This window comes from Cnephaeus nilssonii, assembly GCF_951640355.1.
Source record: "Cnephaeus nilssonii genome assembly, chromosome: 5".
NCBI lineage: Eukaryota > Metazoa > Chordata > Mammalia > Chiroptera > Vespertilionidae > Cnephaeus > Cnephaeus nilssonii.
The window spans coordinates 31,656,537-31,683,019 of NC_137076.1; the positions used below are offsets into that span (position 1 = coordinate 31,656,537).

Genomic DNA, 26,483 nt, shown 5'->3' on the forward strand with positions numbered 1-26,483 from the left:
TGCTGCTGCTGGGCCTTGGGCCTTCTATTGGAAGCTTTGGGGCTCTATGACCCAACTGCAGATTCACAGGTTTTAGGCTGAGAAAGGACAGGCCATTCACATACAAAAGGCATTGTGCACAGCTTGGGTGGGGTTGTAAATTGGGTGGGGCAGGGTCTCAGGGAATCACCAGGGTGGAGCAAACAGCAATGGCTGCCAGTCAGCCTTGTACCAGAGAGGTCCCTGTGTCTCCGTCCTGCGCTCCCAAGCAGGAACAATGATCGCTGTGAGCACCTCTGAGAGAAAGCTGCCCTGCATTCTGCCCCGATGCCAGACAGTCCAGTTTCTTCCTGTATGAGTCTGGGTCCCCAGGGTCTCGCCCTGAACTGGAGTTCAGAGCAATTGGGAGCTTGTATCTCCCTCTCGATTGAAAACAAAAAACAGTGCACCCGGTTTCCAGCCCATTCCACGCACATGCCTCTACACTTCCATACTTCCTACCAGTCTCAATGCACTTTTTTCTTTCCTTCTAGTTGTAGAACTTTCACTCAGCCAGCTTTCCTGTGGTTCTGGATGATAGCTGTTTTGTCTTTTTTTTTTAAATATATATTTTTATTGACTTCAGAGAAGAAGGGGGAGAGAGAAAAACATCAATGACGTGAGAGAATCATTGATCGGCTGCCTCCTGCACGACCCCTACTGGGGATGGAGCCCACAACCAGGCATGTGCCCTTGACCGGAATCCAACTCGGGACCTTTCAGTCCACAGGCCAGCACTCTATCCACTAAGCCAAACCAGCTAGGGCTGTTTTGTCTTTTAGTTTTAGTTTTGATGTGGTTGTGAGAGGCAGCAAGTACAGGTGTTTACTTATGCCGCCATCTTGGTTCTCTCTCTATTGATTGTAGAGGAAGGGAGAAGTGAAAAGGAAGGAGGACCTATGTAATACTTTCAACAGTAAAGATTTTAAAAATATATTTTGCTCTTCCACCCATTTATGCATTCATTGGTTGATTCTTGTATGTTCCCTGACCAAAGATCTAATCCACAATCTTATCGCTCTAACCAACTGGGCCACCCAGTTGGGGTCCTAACATTTTGTCACAGAGAAAGCAGAACCCTGTGCCTGCTTCAACCATGATCAACTCCTGGCCTATCTTGATACATCTCTATTCCTCCCTTGAATTATATTTTTAAACATTTTCAAATGTGGAGAAGAGTTGAAGGATTTTGTGGTAAAGACTCAATATTTAGTTTCTTCGAGTAACATTTTTTACTGTATTACATATTTGAAAATCCATTCTTTCCTCTATGTAGCTATCAATCTGTGTGTGGCTGCATTGTAAAAAAAATGTAAAATGTAAGGTTGCAAAAAAAAAAATGTAAGGTTGCGGGGATGAGAAGAGATACACCAAAGAACATATATGCATAGCCCAAGGACACAGACAATATGGTAGTGAAGAATGGGGGTGGGAGGGTTGGGTAGAGGCTGGGAGGAAGAGGGGGGAAGGGGAGGAAAATGGGAGATACCTATAATATAGCAACAATAAAAAATATATTTAAAAATAAAATATAGCCCTGACTGGTTTGGCTCAGTGGATAGAGCGTCAGCCTGCGGACTGAGGGGTCCCATGTTCGATTCTGGTCAGGGGCATGTACCTTGGTTGCGGGCACATCCCCAGTAGGGAGGCAGCTGATCGATGTTTATCTCTCATCGATGTTTCTGACTCTCCCTCTCCCTTCCTCCCTGTAAAAAATCAATAAAATATGTTTAAAAATAAATAAAATATAATGTGGCCCTAGCCTACTGTGGCTCAGTTGGTTGATTGTTGTCCTGTAAACTGAAAGGTCTGGTTTGATTCCTAGTCAGGGCACATGTGCAAGTTGCATGTTCAGTCCCAGTTGGGGTATGTAAGGAGGGGGGGGTGGCAACCAATCAGTGCTTCTCTCACATTGATGTTTCTCCCTCTCCTCTAAAGTCAATAAAAATAATTTTAAAAATAAAAATAATGTAGTTCACTTGATTAGAGTGTCATCCTGATATGCCAAGGTTGCAGGTTTGATCCATGGTCAGGGCACATACAAGAGTCAACCAATGAATGTATAAGTGAGACAAAGCAATGTTTCTCCCTTCCTCTCTAAAATCAATAAATGAAAACTTAAAAAACCTTAGGGGCTGTATCAGGTCACTTTCTCCCAAATACATTACTCCAGAAATATTTTAAAGCAAAATGCTAAACATTCATCCATAAATACATGTGTGTCGCTAAACCAATGATTGCCAGCCATGGGTGATCCCGAGCTGTGTGGGGACAGCAGTGATTGTCACGACTGGGGTGCTCTTCGCATTGCGTGGAAGGTAGGGAGGCTGCTCCACATCCCACAGTGCCTCGGCTTCCCACAGAGGATGATCAGCCCAGTGTCCACAGTGCAGGAAGGAGGGCATACAGCACGATCTAGAGCTGCCGTCGCCAAACTTTCGGACCTCATGGACCAGTGGTTGGCAACCACTGCCCCACCCACTCTCCATCACGGTGGGGGAGTGTAGACCTTGGTGACCGCTGGTCCAGAGTGAAGAACAGGTGACTGTCAGTGTGTGTCTGGGCATCCCCACCCTACTGGTAACAATCCACATGTCACTGCTCTGAGACCATGTGTGGATCTGAAACCTTTTTTACCTCAGTTTGACACACAAGCACCCAGGGAGCCTTGGGCACGGTCCCGCCACCTGCCCCTTGGTAGCCACAGATGTTCACACAGACCTGGAGCACATCCTAAGATGCAACCATAGCTGAATTCCCTGAGGGAGCTGATCTCTGGAAAGACTCCTCCGGCTCCTGAGGGGGCCCACTTGTCAGGGCAGGGTCTGAGCTGGACCTGTAGTCAGGAACTCGACATTCATGAAAGCCACTGAGTGGGAACAGATCCAGGATGGGGGCAGCCGTCCTGGAGAGTGACCAGGAGAGTTGGCTCCCTCCGTCTCCAGTAGTGAAGGGGGTCTTTGGGGAGAAAGCAAAAGGGTTTTGCAGGGGTTAGTGGGTCTGGGGGCTGGCTGGACATGAGTGTCGGTGTAGATCCCTCCATTTATAATCTGAAGACTCCCACTCATAACCTGGGGCCCACACCTGCAACCCAGGATCCTTAGCAAAACCTGCAGGTTGGTGAGGATGGAGAATTCAGGACAAGATTTTTCTCAGGGCTATCACAAGTATTTATACTCCTGCCTTGCCCTATGATTACTCCCATTTGTCATAGTTTACCTTCCCAGAGGTCAGGCTGCTTCTTTTAACCCAAAGTATTTTTTAAAATATATTTTTATTGATTTCAGAGAAGGGAGAGGGAGAAAGACACACAAACATCAATGAGAGAGAATCATTGACTGACTGCCTCCTGCATGCCCCCTATTGAGGACAGAGCCAGTAATCCAGGCATCTGACCAGGAATTGAACCGTGACCTCCTGGTTGGTTTATAGGTCAGTGTTCAACCACTAAGCCACACTGCCCACTCTTTAATCTTTGCTTATTTGTGGAAATTCATAAAATAATAGTACATCTCATTACCAATGGCCTAATATTTGATGACAGTATTGTTAATCCCCCTTTAAGGGAAATAGAAGTGGGAAGTGAGAGGCTAAGAAGCCTCAACTGAGGATTTCTGCTGGGAAAAGGGCTGAGGCCGGCAAGAGGGTCCCAGGAGAGGCTGAGAGTAGCTCTACCGAGGTCTTAGGCCCTGGAGGGAGGGAGGGAGGAAGAGAAACATCGATGGGAGAGAAAGAGACACAATTAGTTGTCTCCTGCATGCCACTGACTGGGTATTAAACCTGCCATCTGGTTATGTACCCTGACCAGGAATTTAACCCACCACTTTTTGGTGTACAGGACAATGCTCCAACCAACTGAACCACACTGGCCAGGGCAGCTATAGTTAATTTTAATAACATATTTCCTTTAAAATCTAGTGTATAGTTACATTCACAGCATATCTCAATTTGGACAGTCACATTACAAGAGCTTACTAGTCATATGTGGCCAGTGGCTGCTGTACTGGACTTCACAGCTCTCATTGCTGAGGGCACAGCAGCGACCAAGACAGACCCAGATTCAGCCCCAGCCCCAGCGATCCCAGTCTAGTGCCAGAGATAGAAGGAAAATGGGTAAAGAAATATATAAATGAGACAATTTTTTAAAATATATTTTATTGATTTTTTACAGAGAGGAAGAGAGAGGGATAGAGAGTTAGAAACATCGATGAGAGAGAAACATCGATTAGCTGCCTCTTGCAAACCCCCTACTGGGGATGTGCCCGCAACCAAGGTACATGCCCTTGACCGGAATCGAACCTGGGACCCTTGAGTCCGCAGGCTGACGCTCTATCCACTGAGCCAAACCGGTTTCGGCATAAATGAGACAATTTCTGATGGTGACAAGAGTTAAGAAGAAAAACTGGAAAGAGGCTACATTCCAGGGAATGACCAGGAGGGCTTCTTGGAGGAGGTGGCAACTGAGCAGAGATTTCACCTTCAAGGACCTTCTGCAATGGTCACCTGATATTTCCTAAGTCCCTCCATATGTTCTGCATATCAAGAGAGGAGTCTGGGCTCTGTGAAGGAGAGTAGGAACTATAGATGCCAAGATTGTCAAAGACACCCCCAGATTCCAAAAAGTTTGGTCATATGCCATCATAAAAAAAAAAAAAGTCCTGGCCAGTTTGGCTCAGTGGATAGTGTCAGCCTGCGGAGTGAAGGGTCCCAGGTTCGATTCCAGTCAAGGGCACGTACCTCGGCTGCAGGCTCCTGGCCCTGGTCCAGGGTATGCGGGAGGCAACCAATCGATGTATCCCTCTCACATTGGTGTTTCTCTCTGTCTCTCCTCTCCCTTCCACTCTCTCTAAAAATCAATGGAAAAAAATGTCCTCAGGTGAGGATTAAAAAAAATAAAAAGTGAAATCATATGGTATTTGTCTTTAAAAAGAAAGAGAAGTTACCAAAAGGAATTGAGTTAGGTAGTGTTCTCTCCTCTTCTATTTTCTGGGAGATATTTTTTTAGAACTGATGTTATTTCTTCCTGAATGTTTGGTTGAAATTCACTAATGAAACCATCTGAGCCTTTTGTGTTGACCCACTGCCAAGGACTCTTTGTGGTTAACTGGGCCCAAATTCATAACCATAGTCTACCATTCATTGTTTATAGGGGCCTCTTTCTCAAGCTCCCCGTAAGGGAAAAGCTGCAGACTAAGCTTCCAAGTGAAGTCAAATTGATAAGAGAGCTCTAGGACCCAAATTTGACCAATAGGACTCAGACTTTCCCTGTCCAATCACAGCTGCCTAGCTATATCCTTATTTGCATTTTCACTGACCAATTAAGAGTGGCTCTATTCTGACCAATCAAACTAAACATGTGAAGTCTTTATTTCCATAGAAGTATTTTGTTTCCCTAGTTGGTGAGGGAGTACTTTTGTGGACAAGTCTTTGTTGAAAGGTTTTTCACTACAGATTTCTTTAATAGATATGACTATGCAGATGATGTATTTCTTCCTGAGTGAGCTTTCATTTTAGTGTCTTTCAAGGTGTTGGTGCATTTCAAGTAGGATGTTGAATTTATGGGCATAAAAAAAATAATTTATGGACATAGAATTGTCCCTAGCACTTAATCTGTTTAATATGGGTAGGGTCTGTGGTGACTGATATACTTTCTTTCATTCCTGATATTGGTCTTTCTTTTGGGCTAATCTAGTTTTGTGAATTTTTTTGGATCTTTTCAAAGAATAATTTTTTGCTTCATTAATTTCCCTATTTCCTTAGTTTGTGCTCTGATCTTTTTTATTTCCTTCTCAAAAGGAGTTTGGGGCTCGGCTGGTGTGGCTCAGTGATTGAGCATCAACCTATGAATCAGGAGGTCACGGTTCTATGGTTCTATTCCTGGTCAGGTGGTGTTCAGGAGGCAGCCAATCAATGATTCTCTCTCATCTCTGAAATCAATTTAAAAAGTATATATTTTTAAAAAAGGAGTTTGGGCCTATCAGCATGTTTTTATTTGGACTTGCTGGTATGCTGGTGCCCCCTCCTCTCCCCAAAGCCAAACTAATCCCCCTTATATGTTTTGTGTGTGTGTTTTTGTTAATCCTCACCCAAGGATAGTTTTTCCATTGATTTTTTGAGTGGAAGAGAGGAAGGGAGGGAGGGAGAGAGGAAAACATCAACGTGAGAGAGAAAGCCCGAGCCCTGACCCACGGAGGCAGAGATGGAACCTGCAATCCAGGTGAGTGTCCTTGACCGGGTATCAAACCCTTGATCCTTCCTTTTATAGGCCAATGCTCCAATCACTAAGCCACTTGAGCCAGGCCACCAATATCCCTTTATATGGGTCCTTGGGGAATCTGATGTAAATTTAATTTTAAAATAAATTAATTTAAAAAGATTCTGATGAAACTCAAGGATTGTCCCCAACATGTACATGGGCACACTCAATTTTGCAGTTTTAAGTAAGTTCAAGGGTCATGACACATGACCCAGCCTGGACCCCAAATCTGATGTGTCAGCTTCCAACGTCTTTACTTTTTGACTTGTAAATCAGGAGCTTTATACAGACAGTTTGTTCTGGCCAAATAATCTAGTGCTAAAATGCAGAAAAGTAGAAATGAGGGGCCAGCTACAAGGGAGTTATTTTCAGCTTCAACAACTGTATTCGGTCAACCTTTTTCAACCAAAGCACTTCGCTGCAGCTCTGTTCTTCCTTTTCATTCCTGAATTCCTTTAGGGCCGAGACCAACGTGCTCACCTCTCACCCTCTGGTAGGGAATTGGAGGATAGTATCCTTCCAGAAATTTTTTTCTGTGCATTTGCAGATATGAATATATAGTCCCCTTTTTTACTTTATGGAAACAGGACCCCAGCTATACTTCATTCTTTCTACCCTTGAGATAAGCCTGGTCATGAAATGTCAATCTGGATGAAGTCTCCACTCTGTAGAGGAGGAAACAGGCCCAGAATCAAGGTCTGCCTTGAATTGACCATTTTAGGCGACTCCCCCGCCCCCCATAGGAAAGTTGGCTAATACCTTTATTGCTTTGGGGGGAGGAGGGTGCTCAGGAGCTCTTTGTGGGGCGAGCCCGCTTCCTCTTCACCTTCTCGGGCTTCTGGCTGTTCAGGCTGGCGCTGGCCCTGCGGATGGCGGCCATGCGCAGTTCCGGGAGGTACTTACTTGTTCTTGCGAATCAAGTGCTGGATACTGCCCGGGCGTTCTTACAGGTAGGAGGTGCGGGCTTTCGTTGGCCGGATCTCCGCTTCTTGACGACCAACACACCCTTGCCGTTGGCTGCCAGCTCCACGCCGACCCTCTAGCAGTAAATCAGTCCGTTGTAGCGAAAGGAGTTGCGGACCTACAGATTATTGGGTTCGGTGCTGTACGTCTGCTGGTTCCTCTTGATCAGGAAGCTGGAGCAGTTCCTCACACCATCCATTGCAGGTGGGCAGACACAGCGGCAGCATCTCTCACTGCGGCAGCCGGAGACGAGAAAAGGTGGGCTATTTTTTGACCCTTGACCTCGTCTGGAGAAAAGTCCCGGGTGGAGGGGGTGCTGGAAGGCACCCTGCTAAGTCCCCGAGCCGCGTCCTGGCCCACGAAGATTACACCCGCTTCACGGATGTTCCGGGGAGCCTCTTAGCACCCCCAACCTCCAACCACAGGCCCAAACCCCTCCGAGGTCGTCGCCGCAGCCTCACTTCCCCACGTCCACTTCCCGCCCCGCCCCAAGGGGGCGGTGCCTCTGCGGACCAATGAGCAAGCAGTATCCACCCTTGGGGCGGAGCCGAGCGCGAACCTATCCCTGCTCGGCCGCCCGCCCGGGTCCAAACGGCCCAATAGACGGCTGGGGCGGGGCGGGGCGGGGAGTGCCGTCCGGGCCAACGGGCGGGCACGTCGGCGTCGCGAGGGGCGGGTCCGCGGCGGCGCGGCGGCTCAGGGCGGGGGCGGGAGGTAAACAAGATGGCGGCGGCGTGTCGGGTGCGGAAGCGGGAGGCGGCCCGGGGCGCTCGCAAGTGAGGCGGGCGTGCAGGCGGCGGCGGGGCCGGGTGGCACCGCGGCCGCCTTGCATGGGCTGGGGCCCCGCCCCGCCCCTCCTGCTCCACGCTTGGGGCGGCCGCGGCGGGGGACGCGCTGCCCGGTCCCCGCTGCATCGGGAACCCCCGGCCCGGGGCCTGGGGCCTGCGTCGCTTCGCCTGCCCGGAGTTCTACGATCCCCCTGCGCTTCGAGGGCCGAGGCGGACGGCGTTCGGGTCGGAGAGCGAGCGCGGGCTGCCGTTTGGGGTGGGGGGCGCCCGCGAGGCCGCTTGTGTGTCCCAGGCCGGTTTGGGGGCGCCCTGGAGGCCGGTTCCCACGGAAGTTGCTTCTTGCGGCGGGAGTGCCCCAGGTGACTTCCCGACCCCCGATACGCGCCCGGGGCTGGCGGCAGCCGACCGAGCCGGATAGGCACCTGCCACTTCTCGGGACGCCTAGGACCACGAGCCTGCCGGAGACGCCCCGGCCCCCAGCGAAGCTCACCTGCCCAGCTTTGGGGGCTCCGGGGCCTGCTGGGGCTACGGGCACGCGCCACAGCCCGCTAGTAATGGACGGCCCAGAGAAGACTTGGTTCGGCCGCGTCCATGTTTGCCGGAGGGTCTAAAGTCCCTGGAGGATGACCTAGCACTTCGCAACCCCACCGGCCTCCCCAGGGCCCCCGAGGACACTCCGGCCCGACCCGGAGCTGCCAGGCCGGGTCGCGTTGAAACTTGCGGCGCTGCGCACCGTTGGGTGCCCGGGCCTCGGACCATCACGCCTCTTGAACTCACGTTTAGTACAATCGTTTCTTTTCGAAGAAGGGTTGTTGTTTTTTTTCTTTTGCGTTTTTGTTGACTTTTTTTTTTTTTGAGAAGGGAATTTGGGGGGGGACGGACAAAAAGAAGAACCGCTCACCAGGTCATCCATAAAGGGGATAAGGTACTGCCCTGCGGCGCGAGTCTGAAACTTTGGGTCCAGGATGGATGTGGCAGACCCGCAGCAACTGGGCATGTTTACAGAGGGCGAGCTGATGTCGGTGGGAATGGACACGTTCATCCACCGCATCGATTCCACCGAGGTCATTTACCAGCCCCGCCGCAAGCGCGCCAAGCTCATTGGCAAGTACCTGATGGGGGACCTGCTGGGAGAGGGGTCCTACGGCAAAGTCAAGGAGGTGCTGGACTCGGAGACGCTGTGCAGGAGAGCCGTCAAAATTCTCAAGAAGAAGAAGTTGCGGAGGATCCCCAATGGGGAAGCCAACGTGAAGAAGTAAGTGTGGGCTTTCTGACCTGTACAGCTTTGGATGTCCCCAGGCCCGCCAGGGTGGTCGTCCTTTCTTCCCTTCCTCCCTCCCTCCTTACTTTCCCTCCCTCCCTCCCTCCCTCCCTCCCTTCCTTCCTTCCTTCCTTCCTAACCTGAGGTGACCAGCTGTTCCTGCATCCCCCTTGCCAGAGAAAGTGTCGTTGGAAAGGTGCTTAAGTACTTTCAGGAAGTCAGGCTAGCTTGTAGCTGGGTTCTGGTGCGTTTGGCTCTTAAGTGCCAGTGTCAAAATTGTCCTCCATGGGGGCATGTCCCTCTTTCCCTGGCTCTGCCAGCTGTCCAAAGAACTTAGGTGCCCAGTGGAGCCAGCCAGTGTTTGTTTGGCCCTGAGAGTTTCTGCCCGGAAACGGCCTTGGAGGCCATCAGTTTTTCTGCTTAGTGAGCAGCCAGTATGGTACTAGCGCCAGGCGAAATGCGATTTGTTTATCCTGTTGGAGGGGAACCCTGTAGTTGCCAAAAATAATTGTTTGCACCGGCTTATCAGTCAGCAGGGGGTACTTATCCCTTCCTGCTGGTCTGGATGTCACTAGATATCCCTGACTGCAGGCCCAGTGACCCCCAGAGGGGAATTGCTTGTGTCCTAGTGAACTTTTTACATAAATTTCTTCTGCGCCATCTGCCCCCTAGATATCCTGGAAGTGCCCAGGTCTGCTATCAAAAGTCCCCCAAGGGCGGTGGGAGCTCTGTCTCCTTCCTCTTCTAGTCTCAGGATGGGGGGGTGTCCCTTCTTATTGCTGCCAGGGGTGGAACCCTGCCCTACCCACACCCACGCCCCTCCCAGCCTCTAGATTCCCAGAAGAGGTTTATCTAACATGCCAGGCAGCAGGGCTTACTGTGACCTTGGCCTGTCTGGTCCAAGCAGGCAAGCAGGCTGGCCAGGCCAGTCCTGGAAGTGCCGCTCACTGGGTGGGCTTTCACCTCCCTCCTTCCCACAGGCAGGAGAACTGGGCTGTTTTCACTTGCTCTGGGACACCTGGGGGCATGGAAAGGGGGGATGGAGTAGAGAACTGGGGTTGGACTGACAGGGCTCCTTGTTAGTGCCTGGTATTCTGAGCCACCTGCGGGGTGGGTGGGGCAGTGGGCAAGGTGGGTTGTGTTTTGGTGAGGCCATTTTTTTTTAAATATATTTTTATTGATTTCAGAGAGGAAGGGAAGAGGGAGAGAGAGATAGAAACATCAATGATGAGAGAGAATCATTGATCAGTTGCCTCCTGCACGCTCCCCTACTGGGGGTCGAGCCTGCAACCTAGGCATGTGCCCTTGACTGGAATCGAACCCGGGACCCTTCAGTCCTCAGGCCAACGCTCTATCCAGGGCTGGTGAGGCCTTTTACAGCTCATCCTTGAAGACACTGGGAGAAGGTGTGGCTGGGCACCTTTGGGCCAGTTGGTCAGTTCTCTGTACCAGTCTCTCACCTGTGAGGTGAGGGTTGGGCAGGAGCCATGGTGTGTCCTTGGGGAAACTCAGGCCCTAAAAGCAGACGCCCTCCTGAGGACCAAGTGAAGCCTCACTGTCAAGTTAGAAACTCCCACTGGACTGCTGGCCCTAAGTCATGTTTTCTCATTAGAAGCTTGTGGGGACAATGTGGCCCTCAGGCAGCCAGATTGCTACTGCTGCAGGTTGAGGGCAGTGAGTTCCTGCATTTGGAATGCTGCCCTGGAAATGGATCTCCCTCCTGCTCTCCAGGGTTGTCCTTGTCCTCCTGGCTCCTCTTAGGCATCAAATCCCATCTGTCCTGGAATGGGCTCTGGTCTCTTCCCGCCTGACTGAGCCCTCTGGATGGAATCGGCATTGGTCCATCAATTTGTTCTGGTGCTGGCCACTTGATGTTCTGCTGCTGTGCACCCCAGGCCCCAGCCTCTCGGGAGCAGCAGCCCGAGGTAGGAGGGGTTCCCAGAGTCCTTTCCCAGTGGCTGGGTTCCAGCACCAATTGATCTGTCTGGCTAGTCATCCACCAAGCCCACCCTGCTAGCCATAGGGGGCCTTGGTGTAAGTAGATCAGGGCATTGACTGGTGGTAGCAGGGTTAGCAGGTCCCAGAAGGTCTACACTCCTCCACCATGAAGGAGGGCATGTCAGGGTAGACAAGCGCCCCCCCCCCCCCCCCCCCCCGCCTTTGCTAAGGTGTAATGTACCTCTGATAAAGGCACACTTTCAGGAGATGCAGTTTCTACACGCCAAGGTTAAGTTAGAGGGCACTTCAGAGCTCCCTCATGCTCCACTAGAGACACAAATGACCAGAACCCAGCTGGAGGGCCACAGGGCGCTGGCATCCTGCTCCTGGTTTCCTGAAGGGTCAGCTGAAGTCCCGAGAGCGTATGGAGACATGTGGGCATGTAGTGTTGGAGTTGCATGGAGCTGAGTCCTGAAGTGTGTATGGGAAGAAATGGAGGGGAAGCAGGCCAGAGTGGCCAGTGGTTGGTGGTCCTCAGCCAGCCTGGCAATTAGCATAAGGTGTCAGTAGCAGGCACTGAGCCAGTGCTCACTTTCATCAACTCAGGCCTGGACCTGCGTGCAGAGGTTCCCCTTGGTGAGTTTTCCCTTGGAGTGCTGGGCTGGCTCAGAGCTGTCCCATCCACCTGGTTTTGCAGCTGGGGTTAGAAACTGGTTTTGCAGCTGCACCTCCTTTCTCGAGCCCCTGCTCTGCTGTTCCACAAGTCCACAAGAGAAAATTGGGTGGGCCTACCCCATGCAGGTCTCTGGTGCTGAGGGGACAGTTGTCAGCTCCCTGGCCTGGAGAGCTGGGCTCCCTTGCTGCCAGCTAGCCCACTGCAAGGGAAAAAGGCTCCTTTGTCTGCAAGAGGTTTAATAAACTCCATTGCAGTCACTGCTCTCTTAGAGGAGTGTCCAGAACCTTCTAGACAAGCCTCAGTTGGATCAAAGCTTTTTTCTGAAAGAACAATGTTTGCCCAAGTGGTGGGACAGTTCAGAATGCCTTTCTCTCCTTCATGGGCTTCCTCTAGGAAGGCTGCTGTGGGTCTGTACGTGGCCCCTTGCTTGTTCTTATAAAACAGCAAAGTTCCAAAAAGCATCAAGTGAAAATGAAAAAATTTCTTGTAATCTTAATACTGATGTATCTTGCTCCACTTCCTTTTTTGTTTGTTTTCTTACCTTATCCAAACAAATTTTAATAAAAAATAAAATTCCCCTAAGGATCACTTTGAAACAATAAATTGAATGTACTTGTTTTTCCAATAGGCAGTAGAACTGCACAGATTGAGCCCAAAAGAAGGTGTTTGGGGATCATCCCTGATCTTTATTCTTGGGGCAGGGTTTCTTGTAGGTATAGACAGTTCCCTACCAGGTGGGCACACTCTGGGGTGTAGGTGATGAGTGGGTCCAGCTAGGCAGGCCCTGATCAGGGCTGAGGGAAACCCCAGTACAACTGCACAGATGACGAATTGAGAGAATACTCACATGTCATCAAGAGTGGTCTTTATGTGTGTTTTTTGTTTTGTTTTCATGTTTAGAAACATGAAACAGTTTCACTCCTGCTTAGGACCATGCAAAGTCGTGGCGTGGTCTGCCCTGCAGCCCAAGCCAATCCACCTTTCTGTCCCACGGTAGGTCTCTCTCTTCATATTAGCTGAGTGTGGTCCTCCCTGTGCTGTGGACGTTTTTGCTGTGTTGGTGAGTTACTTTGTGCCATGTTGCGTGACAAGCTCAAGGGTATGAAGGGCACATCGCCAGAAATGGAGTTTCTGGATTAGAAGAAGGGTGCATGAGTTTGATAAGCTGTGTGCAGACTACCGGTCCACCACAGCTCAGTGTCACATTACAGCTTATCCTCTATTGAGTATGGTTTCTGTTATGTGTCTGCTGTTTGTGTTAGGGAAGTGACAGTATGATGTGCTTGGCCACCCTGGCTGTTTCTTTTCCCTCGGCTGGCCTGCCCCCTCTGTGGCCAGATCCTCAGCAGAGTGGTGATGGCTCTGGGAGTAGAAGTTAGTGTCCTTCCTGGGCCTGACCAGGCTGGGACTTCCTTGCCGTGATTGGCAGGTACTTGGATCTGGATGGTAAATGGTTGTGATTTAGCGCATTGGGGACCAGAGCCCTGAACTTCGTTGGCTTTCTCATTCCTGTCCCGAGTGGCCTCTACAAGGTACTTGTACCTGCTGGGATGCCTACCCTCCTCAGTATTGAGAAGGATCCCACTGTGAGGCCAACAGCAAGAGGGTACAGCCATCTACTGAGGCTCAGCTGCACTGGATGTCCTGGGGGCCTCCCTATTTGCCTAGTCTTTCCCTGATAGTGGGGGGACTATGAGATGCAGTGGGAGCATGAGGCACTGGGCCAAAGTCCATGTAGAATTCTGGCTCTTCACCCTTGAGTATGTGGGGAATCATAGCTGACTTTCCCTTTATCTCACATCATCCACCTGTGGCTGAACTGTTGTTTATTTTATTTTTGGTTAATCCTCACCCAAGGATATTTTTTGCATTGACTTTTTTAGCAAGAGTGTGTGTGGGGGTGGGGGGGGGAACAACGTGAGAGAGACACATCAATTGGTTGCCTTCCCTCACGTGCCCCACCTGACTGACTGGGACAGGGGATCAAACCTGCAACCCAGATATGTGCCCTTGACTGGGAATTGAACCTGAGACCCTTTGGTGTGTGGATTAACTCTTTAACCACTGAGCACACTGGCCAGAGGCTGTCATTTATTTTTTTAACAGCTTTATTGAGAGACAATTTTTGTAGCATAAAACTCACCTAACTAATGTGTGATTCCGTGGCATTTAGTACTTTCACAGATTGTGAAACCTTTACCACTACCTATTTCAGAACGTTTCATCATCCCAAAAGAAACCCTTCCCCATCAACAGTTACTCCCCACCCGCCCTCCCCAGCCTCTGGCAACCACTAACCCACTTTTTGTCTCTGGTTTTGCCTGTTCTGGACAGTTCACATAAATGGAATTATATACTGTGTGGCCTTTTATGTCTGGCTTCTCTTACTGAGTTTCATGTTTTCAAGGTCCATCCATGTTTTAGGGAGCGTCAGCACGTCACTCCTTTTTATGACTGAGTAATATCCCAGTGTGTGAATGGGTCACATTCTGTTTATTTATTGTTGATGGGCATTTGAGTTGTTTCCATCTAGTGCCTATTATAAATCCTGCTGCTGTGAGCGTTTATGTACAAGTGTTTGTGTTGAACTGCAATGTAGTTAATTTCCCCTTATTTTATTCCTTCTCCCACTTCCGAGGGCCCTTTGCCCTGTGTTTAGAAGTGTCAGCAGAAGGACCAGGAGGTGAGGGGATCTTGCTCAGTGTCCCTCTGTCAAAGCCGCCATTAGCCCTGGGCCTGCCCTGCATCTGTCTGGAGGGGAGCAAGGTGAGGTGGTTCTGAGCAGTGGCTGTATCCTGGCCTTGTCTCCCTTGCCCGTTCCCATGTGTTTCAGGCTGAGTGTGGAGGTGGCTTTTCAGTTTCTCTTCTGTTCATCAGAGTCACTGAACAATCTACTTTGCTCGGGCATTGCCACGGGCAGGTTCCCAAGGAGCAGAGGCAAGCCTTCCTGACCTGGAAGGCACCACTTCCTCTTGTTCACTTCCTACATCCTGGCTGGACACTTGGACTTTTCTTTTTCTTTAAATATTATTCTCATTTTCTGGCCAGAGAAGCAGCTTGTAGAAGTGGACAATATAGAGACCGTGATAGAAGTTCCTCTGTGCCCTCGAGGTCACTTAGTGATGGTTTTGGTGGCTGCCACCTACATTCTAGTTCTTTCGTAGGCAGCTCAGGTCATGGTAATGGCATGTCTCCAGTTACCTCACCTGAGGCACCATCCACACAAATGCTCCTGCTGCTGGGGGCACAAGGTTCCCACTTTCCCATCTCTGCGAAGCTGACGGTGTGTCGGTTATTTCCTGGTGTGAGTTATGGGACTTACATGTTTACATGGAGTGCTTTGATCCAGTTACTGGACAAACAAGTGAACAAACACTCTCCCACACTCATCCCACCTCACCCCAGTGGGTCAGCCTCATTAAGTTAAGCAAGTGGGCCTCTTTTTTTTTTTTTTTTAATAACACACTTTATTGACATCAACAAGAGCACTGAACTGTCTTACTGCAGAGAACGGTGCCATCAGCCAATTTCTGTCAGAATTTGTCCTACTCGTGAGCAGAGGGGGGCACAGTGCAGGAGATGGGCCCCAAGTGATCTCCAGATGCAGGGCTGCAGATCTCTGGAGCTGATCCTCATCAGTGAGGACCTGGGGTATGCACTCCAGAGCCCCCAATTAGCAGCCGGGGTTCCCACTCCCAATGCAGTCATATATTTTTGTGGGCTGTCTGTGCCGCATTTGGAAAGGTGTTTCTGGCCCAGTCGGCGTGGCTCAGTGATTGAGCATTGACCAGGAGGTCACGGTTCGATTCTCAGTCAGGGTACATGCCCGGGTTTGGGGCTCAATCCCCAGTGGCAGCTGGAGGATTGAGCCCGCAGGAGGGGGCGTGCAGGAAGCAGCTGATCATGATTCTCTCTCATCATTGATGTTTCTATCCCTCTTTCTCTATCCCTTCCTCTCTGAAATCAATAAAAATATATTTGAAAAAAGTAAAGATGTTTTTGGGCTTGGGCAGTCAGGCATGTGGAGCTCCACTGTAGGCTCCCCTACCTGCGCCCAAGGGCCCATGTCCTCTGGATGGACACATGGGTGGTTTGTAATTTGGGCCTCTGGGCTGCCATGAGTGTGCACATGCAGGTTTCTGCATGCGTGTCTGCAGTTCTGGGTACATACCTGGAGCAGAATTGCTATGTCACCCAGTAACTTCAGCCTTCTGAGGAGCTCCCTACCACTTCCTGCCCCCCAGTGCCCCACCTGTGCAGGCCCCTCCTGCTCAGACTGTTTGGAGACTAGGCTCATGGAAGGCCACTTGCAGAGTAAGCAGTATTGTGCCCAGGGTCTATGCCCAGCCCTTGTCACAAGCCAACGGGTGTGGTTGGTGCCAGGTTGACAGTGGCGCGTTGGTGTCCATTCTAGGAGGGCTGGTGGGGTTGTCCTTCTTGCAGGACTTGAGAGTGCTGGGAGAAGAAGGGAATCCTTAGGAGACAGCAAGGGGTGGGCATGGCCTAGCTCAGTGATGGGCAACCTTTTGAGCTTGGTGTGTCAAACTTCGCCAAAAAAATGAGCATAACTCGGGTAGTGTGTCACTTTGAGGAAAAAACATTATTTCACAAATGTTTCATCCTCGGCATGCGGCCGCCTCAGCGGCCGCTTGTCATCAGAAATGGCTACGCGTGTCAGACACGCGTGTCATAGGTTCGCCATCACTGGCCTAGCCTTTCTGTATGACAACCCCATCTCTGGGGATGCACCATAAGCACAGCTCTGCATTCTAGGTGCTCATTGCCACCTTTGCTCTGCTGTCCCTGAGTGTGGTCTCTTGTAAAACAAATTGTTCATCTTCAGTTAAAATGGGTAACAAGTGTCCTGATTGTGCTGTCCCTGTTCAGGCCCCACCAGCTGTCCCTGTGCAGACTGGCTCAGTGGAAGGGGCAGTGGCAGAGCCTCCCAGTTCTCCTGGCACCTCAGAGCTGATGTGTCCTCTGCATGGCACCCAAGGGCAAGCTCTGCATCCCACCACGCAGAGGGTTTGGCTGATGCTCTGTCCTCTCTCCAGGGAAATTCAGCTACTGCGGAGGTTGCGGCACAAAAACGTCATCCAGCTAGTGGACGTGCTTTACAATGAGGAGAAGCAGAAGATATATCCTTCGGGATTGGGGTGGGGGACCTGGGCCATGATACCTGTGCGTCTGTCTTCCCAGTTATTCTAGAACTATCTGGTGTCCCCCTGTCGCGCCATGGCCCAAATGGGAGTACTGGGTCTGGAGAGAAGACACTTCCTGGCCTCAGTCTGGGTGACCCCACATTTAGGAGCCCCGTGGCTGGCATACCCCCTACCTCCGGCATTTGGGCCTGGCCTTCTGGGGCCAGAGGTATGACTCTGGAATACAAGAGTGTCCTTGGACTTTGCCCTTTGTTGAGGGGGACAGGCTCTCCAGAATGTGTGGCCCCGGCTGCCTCCAGCTCCCAGAAGCAGGCTCATGAGGGCCCAGGGTCCCTCTGAGGGGTCAGTGTCCTTCCACAAGTGCCCATCACTGACTCACAGGTGTAGTGACAGAGTTCCTAGCATGTGGCTCCTCTGTCCATGTCTCAAGACTCCCCTCGGTGGAGACACAGCTAGGGGTGGGGAATTTCTGCCTGACCTTGGGTTGTCTGGCCCTGCAGCCTCTCCCCTGTACCCCACTCCTGACCTGAGACTAGAGGACACTTATGGTCTCCTGTCCCAGCTGCCCCTGGTCTCCCACCACCACCTTCTAGGGCCTTCCCAGCTATCCCTGGGGACAGGTCCTGCCTGGGGTGGAGTCTGGGCTGAGCCGTGGTTTCCTTAGCACTGCACGTATATGGTCATGGAGTACTGTGTGTGTGGCATGCAGGAGATGCTGGACAGCGTGCCTGAGAAGCGGTTCCCTGTGTGCCAGGCTCATGGGTGAGTGTGCATGGCCAGGCCTATGGCTGCCTCTCTGTCCTGCCATATCATCTACAGACCCTAGGGCTTCAAGGACTCAGTCCTGTGTTCCAATAACTTTTTCTGATTACCAGTGAATTAAAGGCTCAAGTGTGCTTTAAAACTCAGAATTTGGGTAGTTTGCAATACCAGTACCCTGGGCCAGCAGCCCCTTTCTGTGCATCCTCTGCCCCAGTGTGCCTGCTCCTGAGGCTTTGAGACCTCCTGATCCTTAGGAAGCCCCTGACAGTGATCTGTACTGCCGCTGGCTGGCTAGCCCCCCTGAAGTAGCATCCCCCTTCCTTGCTGCAGGACCAGGTGGCCTGTGGTGTGAGTGGAAGAACAGTGGGGTAAGCCCAGGTCTCTGGCCCCATGGAGGGCTTCAGGGGGGCTACATTGGCTATGTCTATGCCAGAGCAATTGAGGGGAGGGAGTGTTACACATCACTTGAGCTGATGCGGAGAGTAAGGAAGGGCTACCTGGCCCAGCTGGTGAGGCTCAGAGGTTGCGTGTCAACCAATGGGCCAGGAAGTCACAGTTTGATTGCAGGTCAGGGCACATGCCTGGGTTGTGGCTCAATCCCCAGTAGGGGGCGTGTGGGAGGCAGCTGATCAGTGATTCTCATCTTTGATGTTTCTATCTTCTCCCTTCCTCTCTGAAGTCAATTTTTTTAAAAATTATATATATCCTATATAATAAAAGGCTAATATGCAAATTGTCCCCTTGACTGGGAGTTCAACCAGGGGGCGGGGTCAGCTGGCCAACTGACCATGGCCCCTCCCCCCTGGCTAGCCCTGCCCCCAATCAGCCCTCCCCCCTGCATTGGGGGCGGGGCCAGTTGGCCAACTTCTGGTGTCCCCTCCCCCTGGCCAGAGGTTGATGGACCCTGATTGGGCAGGCCAGCCAGACCTCACCCGTGCATGAATTCGTGCACAGGGCCTGTAGTATATATATGTATATATATTGAGTGGCCAGATTATTATGATCTCTGAACGCATAATAATCTGGCCACTCAGTGTGTGTGTGTGTGTGTGTGTGTGTGTGTGTGTGTGTGTATTAGAGGCCCAGTGCGTGAATTCATGCATAGGTGGGGTCCGGCCAGCCTGGCCAGTGGGAGGGGACATGGGCGGTTGGCCGGCCTGCCTGCTGGTCGAGGGGACAGTTTGCATATTAACCTCTTATTATATACACTGAGTGGCCAGATTATTATGCGTTCAGAGATCATAATAATCTGGCCACTCAGTGTATATAAAAGGAAGGGTTGTCTGATTGAGAGAGGGAGGTGGGAAGCCAGGGAGAAGCCCTTCTGTGCCCTCCCTAGGTGCCTTGGGTAGGAGTGACTAAAGCCCTCAGGGTCCTAGCAGTGGCTCAGCCCTACCTGAGAGCCATGTTTCCCTGAGGGACCTCCTGAACTGTCATTTCTCTGTTTGCTCGCCCTGGTGGCTCCCGAGCTGTTGCCTCCTGTTTTTGGTTTTGCTGGGTGACCCCAGGAGGCCATTGTGTCCTGTAGGTACTTCTGCCAGTTGGTGGATGGCCTGGAGTACCTGCACAGCCAGGGCATTGTGCATAAGGACATCAAGCCGGGCAACCTGCTGCTCACCACCAGTGGCACGCTCAAGATCTCTGACCTGGGTGTGGCCGAGGTAGGACCCCAGGACCAGGGTGAGGGCCGGGTGCTCCCCGGGACCACTTCCTGAGGCCGCCTGGCTCTGTCACAGGCCCTGCACCCTTTCGCTGAGGATGACACATGCAGGACGAGCCAGGGTTCCCCAGCATTCCAGCCACCTGAGATTGCCAATGGCTTGGACACCTTCTCCGGCTTCAAGGTGGACATCTGGTCGGCTGGGGTTACACTGTAAGTGCCTGTGGACTATGGGCCCCCGTTTTCACCCACCCTTGCTTTGCCTACGGGCTTCTGGAACCAGCCCCTGTGGGTGGGAATGAGGGCTGTGTTCCCTTCAGTTATCAAGGGCCCCATTTGTCTTTATTCCCACTGGTTGACAACTGGCCACACTCATCTTGTGGGTACCTTATGTCCTGATGCTTTATACTGAGAATTTTCAGACATGGCAAGTTGAAAGTGTTGCTTGGCCAACCGCTGTGTGCTCCCCCATCCCCACGCCCCATTCTGCTGCTTTGGTCTGCTGGCCTGATGAGGCATGTCCTTGAGCACTTTTGAATAACAGTGCTGATTGGCCTATCAGAGTTCTCTGGGACCCTGTTCACTCTTGAAGTGGCACTCATGCTGCAGATGCTTGGGCATAGCCCCCCCCGCCCCCCCGAGAACCTTCCATCCATGTCTGCCATAGGGCAGCCACCAGCTGGGCGTTTGTATTTCATTGAGAGAGCATTCATATACCATGTGACCCACACTTTAAATGTACAATTCAGCAGTTTCCAGTATTTTCAGTGGTGCAGCCACCACCCTTTATTCCAGATCATTCCTGCCCCCCAATATTGGGCCCTATATGTGGGGGTGGTTTGAGGCTCCTGTGCCAGACAGGTTTCGGGCCAGAGCTGCAGGACAAGCCCCAACTGACTGGGCCTCTGTCCTTCCGCTCGGGGGCGAAGCTACAACATCACAACAGGCCTGTACCCTTTCGAGGGGGACAACATCTACAAGTTGTTTGAGAACATCGGGAAGGGGGACTACACGATCCCAGGCGACTGCGGCCCCCCACTCTCGGACCTGCTGAAAGGTGAGGCCCTCAGGATGGAGACCAACCATGGGCCCTGGGTGGGGCAGGATGTGGGTCTGTCGAGGGTGGGTAGGAGCACAGTTCTCCGTGAAGCATGGAGGGCACAAGGCATGGAGAATGGCTGTGTCTAGAAAGGCTGACCCCCTGGAAGCTGAGCCTTGTGCTCCACTGCCTGCTCTGACTCCTACCCCCAACCCCCAAGGAAATAGTACTTACTGCCTGCTGGGTCACACTGTCCTCCTGCGTTTCCCAGTCAGTGCAGTAGGTGGCGCTGTGAGTCCACACACGGCTGGCAAGTTGAGGACAGATGGGTGGGAGCCCTAGTTGGCAGCCTGAGGTTGGCAGTTAGTGAGTCGGGATGAGACAGTTTATGAAGATGTTGCACACCCAGCCAGTGTGTAAGATTCATCAATGCAGTACCATCTCATGTTCTCTTTCTGCTTTTAGTCTTTATGCTCTGGTGTGTGGCTGACCTTATACCCTGTCCTCATTGGATGTTCGCTCAATATCTAGACTTTGCATAAGGCACAGCTGGAAAGATCGAGTCATGTTCCCAAGCTGCCCCAAATATACTTCAGTTTCCTAGTAACTGAGTCAAGCTGGTTCTTATATATAAGTTCATTTAGTACATCGAAGGTAGAATTGGGCTTCCGTTGCTGAGCATAGGTCCGGCCTGCCACCCCAGGACTTTGAGGAAGATGGCTGGCTCTGGGGATGCAGCCCTGATTATTCTTGGAACAGGGAAGGAGCGAGTAGTTAGGAAGCAGCCCTCCTGTTTCCACTGCTGGCTTAAAAGGGCCCCTAGGTAGAGGTTGGCCTGGCCTTTTCCCTCTCCCTAGCCCTCTGAACACTCCCAAATGCCCATAGGCTCCTGTAGACCTTTGTGGGATAGTTATGGAGTTAGCAGCCCATCCTCAGGTGGACCCAGAGCTTGACCCTCGACCTCCCCCCACAAGGCTTTTCTATGCTTGGTTGTTTCAGCTCTGCTAAGGGTCAGGTGTTGTGGACTCACCTTCCCTGGATAGGCGTCAGTCAGTTTGGTGTTTTCTCTACATGTACTCGTGTCCCGTGTGCCCGTTGTACCCTTGTTGATGCCTGAAATGGCACCATGTGGGGTGATGACATGGCACAGGACATTCTTGTCCCCAGATGCTAGCAGGATAGCTCCATCCCTAATTTTCTCTGCTGGCTGGGGCACGTGGGCTGTGCCTCCCCCTGCGCTGCAGTTAGGGTCTTTCCACAGCTGGGATAGGTGGGAGGTGTCCCTGTGAGTTCTATAGCCACCCTGGCCTTGAGTTCAAGGGACATTGCTGGCAGTTGTGCCCAGGTGTGGAGATCTGGGGACAGGGATGGGAAGCAGATGCTGGCGGGGGCCTCGCAGCTGGCCACCACCATGATTTCCCCTCTCTTCCTCCCCACACCACTCAGACTTTCAATTCTGAACCTCAGCTTCCAAAATTGCTGCTGTTTCCTGAGTACAAAGTTGCCCTCCCTCGGGTGGTGTTCAGAGCTTAGCACTGCGCCCCATCACCTCCTCTGCATCTTGTTCAGGAGGCATGACTGTCCTCCCACTGGGAAGGGAGCCGGAGACACGGAGTGAGGGGTGGGAGCAGCAGAAACGGAAGGCTCTAGGGTCTCTGCGGCTTGAGTATGATGCTGCCACTCTGGTGGTGGGCCTTGGGCCAGTGTTGTCCTTCCCAAGTAATTGTCCTAGTATGGGACCTGCCCCCAGGTGCATGAACACCCACGATGTCTTGTCCTTGCAGCCATCTCAGGGGTCATGGGCTCCTGGCTGGAATTGTGGGTCACCGGATTCGATGGCTTTTGATGGCTGGCTGCTGGCAGGGGGCTTCCATTGCTTCCTCATTCCCAAGTGGACAACAGGTCCAACACCTGTGGACTGGGCCTGCATCCTATCTGGCCTGTTCTGGTCTCATTTTGGAAAGCCGTTTCCCCTCCTTGTCTTTCCAGCCACACTGCTTATGGTTTTGCAGTTTTCCACAGGTGGCTACATGGGGCCTTGGTGCCTGAATTGCTCTTTATATCCCCATAGGACAGGGTCCTGGATTTTCGAGTGCCATGTTCCCATAGTTACAGGCCCAGCACCACTAGAGAGCACCAGGTGGGTGGGGTAGAGCTGGGCAGGGGCCCATGCTGACTCCCCCGTGGTCCCCTCCTCAGGGATGCTGGAATATGAGCCAGCCAAGAGGTTTTCCATACAACAGATCAGGCAGCACAGGTGAGTGTCCTCAGGTGTCTGGCTGGGCGGGGCCCTCATGGGGATCTGGGTGCTCCAGGCTGTCCTGATGTGCTTGCTTCTGTAGCTGGTTCCGGAAGAAGCACCCGCTGGCTGAGGAGCTGGTGCCCATCCCACCAAGCTCGGACTGCAAGGACCGATGGCGCGGCATGACTGTGGTGCCCTACCTGGAGGACCTTCACGGCTGCGCTGACGATGAGGGGGAGGAGGACCTCTTTGACATCGAGGACGACATCATCTATACTCAGGACTTCACCGTGCCTGGTGAGTCTGGCAGTTGCAGTGGCTCTCAGCCCAACCTGGATGTCCCCAATATCCCCAAGCCCTCAGGCAGGCCCATCTACACCAGCACAGACCCCAAGGGCCTGCTGGGGCTCACAGACAGCCATGGAAGCAGGTGGGGATCCAGAGGGAAGAGGCTGCCCAGGCTCCCTCTGCATTAGTTCTACAGACTGCACACCGTGTCCTGTCGAGCGATGGGGGAGGCCTCTGACAGCCCTGAGGGTCTAGTGGCCCTCCTGGCCCTGACACCAACCCTGACCAGTGGCCTTGCTTCCCCAGGTGGCGAGGAGGCGTCTGAGGCAGGGCTTAGAGAGGAGCGAGGCACCCAGCAGAGCCAGTACACAGACCTTTCTTCAGAGGAAGCTGAGGCCGGGGGCACACAGGAGCTCGAGGAGGAGCTCCATGCTTTAGCATAGCCACCCTGCCTACCTGGGCTGTAGGGGCCAGGCTGTGCATCCTCCACAAGCCCTCACTGACCCTGTCCGGGTGTCTGACCTATTGCCAGATGTGTCCCCTCGCAGCATTCATAGTTCTGTTCTGTTTTGGGGCTGGTTTTGTAGGCCCCATCATAAAGGTTTGCCCAACGCTTATGTGTGGGTGATGCTTGTCTCCCTCCCTGGCTCGTCAGCTGTGCGGTAGGTTTTTATTGTAGAGAGAACCATTATGCAGTGGTAGCCTGTGAGGTGGGCGGGGCCTCAGGAGCTATGTCCTTGGCAGAGCTGGGCAGGGTCCCCGAGTCCTGCTGTCCTGGGGTCTGTGGCCACAGGGTCAGCTTGGGGCTGGTGCCCCTAGGGCCCCGAGTCACTGTGGCTTTGGCTTAGCCATTTCCCTATAGGGACCTTGTCCTGGGAGACCTGGCCACATTCCAGTCCTGGGTCTGAGGCCTCCTGGAGCCTCTGTCCCCTTCACAAAACAGGAGCAAGGTGTCCTGCATCTCAGGGACACTGGGGCCCATGACAGGTGACAAGCACCTGGTGTCACCCTCACCAACAGGCAGCCTACTGTCCTAGCAAGGCTGAGTGAGGGTCCTGACAGGTCCCCAGATCCGGCTCCCAAGTACCCTTTGGGCCAGTGTGAGAGGCCAGAGTGGCCTTTCCCTGGTGGGGATCCCCAGCCTGGGAATGTCCTCCATGCCAGAAGTGGGACAGTCCATTCCCGAAGTTGAGCATCCACTTCTCCCTGAACTGCTCTTGGAGACCCCTCCCACTCTGATCCTAGTCGGTTGGTCACCCTCAGAGGCTCTCATCTGTCCCCACTATGGAGGTCCTGCCATCCACCCTGAGAGCTGGGCCTTGGGTCTGGTCAGTTGCTGCCGGCACAGTGCCTCGAGGGTGAGTGGGGCAGGTCTCAGATGCTGTGCTGATGGCTGAGACCCCCTACGTACTCTGTCTAGTAGGATCCTGTGAGCAGGAATGAGCTCTGACCTGGGCACACACGAGTGGGTGTGGCAAGTTCCTGAAGCCGTGAGTCGGGCCCTGAACATTCTGGGCAGAGAGGGGGCTCTGTGTTGGAGAGGAGATGGGGGCTCCAGGCAGATGAGGGTAGTTTCCCACCAATGTCACAGGAGGGCAGGCCTCAGGCAGCAAGCCTGGTTTTGGTGTGCACTGACTGAGCTTCGTGGGCCCCTCCGTGCATGCTCTCCTCTCCTCTGCCTCAGTGAGCACAGGAGTGCACTTGGGCATGAAGCCCTAGGCAAATGGCCGCCAGGATGCATTGAGGGTGAGGGTGGGGTCATATCATGGTAGGTCCCTGGCACTGATCCCTTCATCCCAGTGGGCTGTTCTGGAAGAGACACACCCAGCCTGAGCCCTGCCCCCCCAAGTCCCACAGGACAGCCCAGCAAGGTGTAGCCTCCAAACAGGTGAGAGGGCTGAGGCCCTCACCTGTACAGGTCCCACGACCTTGGTCCTTCACCAAGTATCTGAGTCTTGTCCTGGCCAGCTAGCCAGCTTTCCCTCTACCTGGGTGAGAACCCCTGCAGGCAGGACAGTGGGGTCGTGTGGGGTAGGGGGACGGAAACGGGGCGGCTGTGTGTGGGAGGGGTGTTCGTCTTGGGTCCCCATCAGCCCACACTTGCGCTCTCCCTCCTAGGACAAGTCCCAGAAGAGGAGGCCAGTCAGAATGGACAGAGCCGGGGCCTGCCCAAGAACATGTGCATGAATGGCACCGACTCAGTGCAGCTAAGCAGCAGATCAAGGGCAGAGCGCCGGGCCAGTGCCGCCTCCAACCCTGCCCGCAAGGCCTGTTCTGCTAGCGGCAAGATCCGTCGGCTGTCAGCCTGCAAGCAGCAGTGAGGGCGGTCGGCCATAGGTGGGCCGCAGCAGGGATGGCGGGAGTGGGCGGAAGTGATCATTGCCCAAACAGCCAAATCATCCTCATGGACATTGCTGACTGCGGCCAGTTTTGCCCTTCGAAATCCTGTCAGTCTGTGATCACTGCCACCAGGGTCGGGGGCAGAGGTCACTCAAGAGGTGGAGCCCCTGTGTAAGAGGGAAGCTGGGGTTCGGGTGAGGAGCTTGCCCTGCCCCGGTCCCAGGCTGTTCCTAGGATAGTGGTGTTGGGAGTGGCTGGGGTCTAGCTGAGACCATAATCCTAGTCTCTGCTTCCTCCTCGTATCCCTGGCTGCCCCTGCCCAGCCACAGGGCCTCTAAGGGCCCTGCTGAACCCCAGTGAGCAATGAGTGACTCAAAGGGTGGCCCCTCGAGTCAGCAAAGCTTTTCCTAGCCTCCAGATATCTGACAGCCCCGCGGGACTGGGCCTCAGTTTTCCTGCCCTACCAGTGTGCCTCAGGGTGGGGATGCCCCTGGGGATGCAGAGCACATTTGCTGACCTGGGATTGATACACCTTCCGTCCATCTGCAGCCCGTCTCGGAGAGCCCTGGCCAAGTGCCATGGCCCAGGTCCTCTTCAGTCTTCCCAACGACTGCTGACCACACAGGAAGGCCACCGCCACACCCTTCGTGCTGACTGTCCCTCAGGAAGCTGAGGGGGATGCTCTGGAGGGCTGTTGCTGGGGACAGCAGAGACTGGGGTCTGTCCCCCCTCCCCCATCGTGGGCAGTGGATACAACCTCCTGTTAACTTTGCAATCCTGTGCTAGGCCCCTTTCCTGGCCAAGGGAGGGTGAGGCCAGGCCATGGGCCCTGCACAGACCTCGCCGTGCACTTTACGTTTAGACTACTGGTTCTCACCGACTTTCCTTTACTTTGCTACATGTTAGCACCTCCCATACCTAGTGGTGTGTTCAAACAAACTGCAGCCCATCAGGGGTGGACGGGCCTGCCCACCGAGACGCATGCCCAGTGCCCGTGGGAGCCAGGTGGCTGCCTTTTTGTTGTTTGGTTGGTTCTTCTTCTTTTTTTTTCTTCTTTTTTTTTTAAGAAAAAATAAAACAGGTCGATTTG

The 26,483-nt window shown here is 52.9% G+C and overlaps 1 protein-coding gene and 1 pseudogene across 4 annotated transcripts; one reads left to right on the forward strand and one right to left on the reverse strand.

Annotated features, from left to right (window-relative positions):
- Nucleotides 1-4,255: 4,255 nt before the first annotated feature.
- LOC307100613 (large ribosomal subunit protein eL28-like) lies at nucleotides 4,256-8,784 on the reverse strand (annotated as a pseudogene). The gene is made up of 3 exons: nucleotides 8,759-8,784; nucleotides 8,516-8,573; nucleotides 4,256-7,633 (listed from the first exon to the last, which is right to left on the reverse strand). The product of its transcript is annotated as a large ribosomal subunit protein eL28-like (transcript).
- STK11 (serine/threonine kinase 11) lies at nucleotides 7,949-26,456 on the forward strand. Of its 3 annotated transcripts, none has more exons than XR_013813542.1 (10): nucleotides 7,949-9,280; nucleotides 16,955-17,038; nucleotides 17,735-17,824; nucleotides 19,353-19,485; nucleotides 19,561-19,697; nucleotides 20,414-20,541; nucleotides 22,723-22,780; nucleotides 22,866-23,062; nucleotides 23,360-24,543; nucleotides 25,172-25,306. XR_013813542.1 is itself a non-coding variant. In XM_079771568.1 (10 exons), exons 1-9 carry the CDS (start codon nucleotides 8,991-8,993, stop codon nucleotides 25,372-25,374), a joined length of 1,320 nt encoding a protein of 439 aa, XP_079627694.1. In that variant the 5' UTR covers nucleotides 7,949-8,990; the 3' UTR covers nucleotides 25,375-25,390; nucleotides 25,943-26,456. The 3 variants fall into 3 exon arrangements, 2 of the variants coding, with proteins under 2 accessions (XP_079627694.1, XP_079627695.1); XM_079771568.1 differs by lacking the exon at nucleotides 23,360-24,543 and adding an exon at nucleotides 25,943-26,456 and having other exon boundaries at nucleotides 25,172-25,390; XM_079771569.1 differs by lacking the exons at nucleotides 16,955-17,038; nucleotides 17,735-17,824; nucleotides 23,360-24,543 and adding an exon at nucleotides 25,943-26,456 and having other exon boundaries at nucleotides 25,172-25,390.
- Nucleotides 26,457-26,483: the final 27 nt, after the last annotated feature.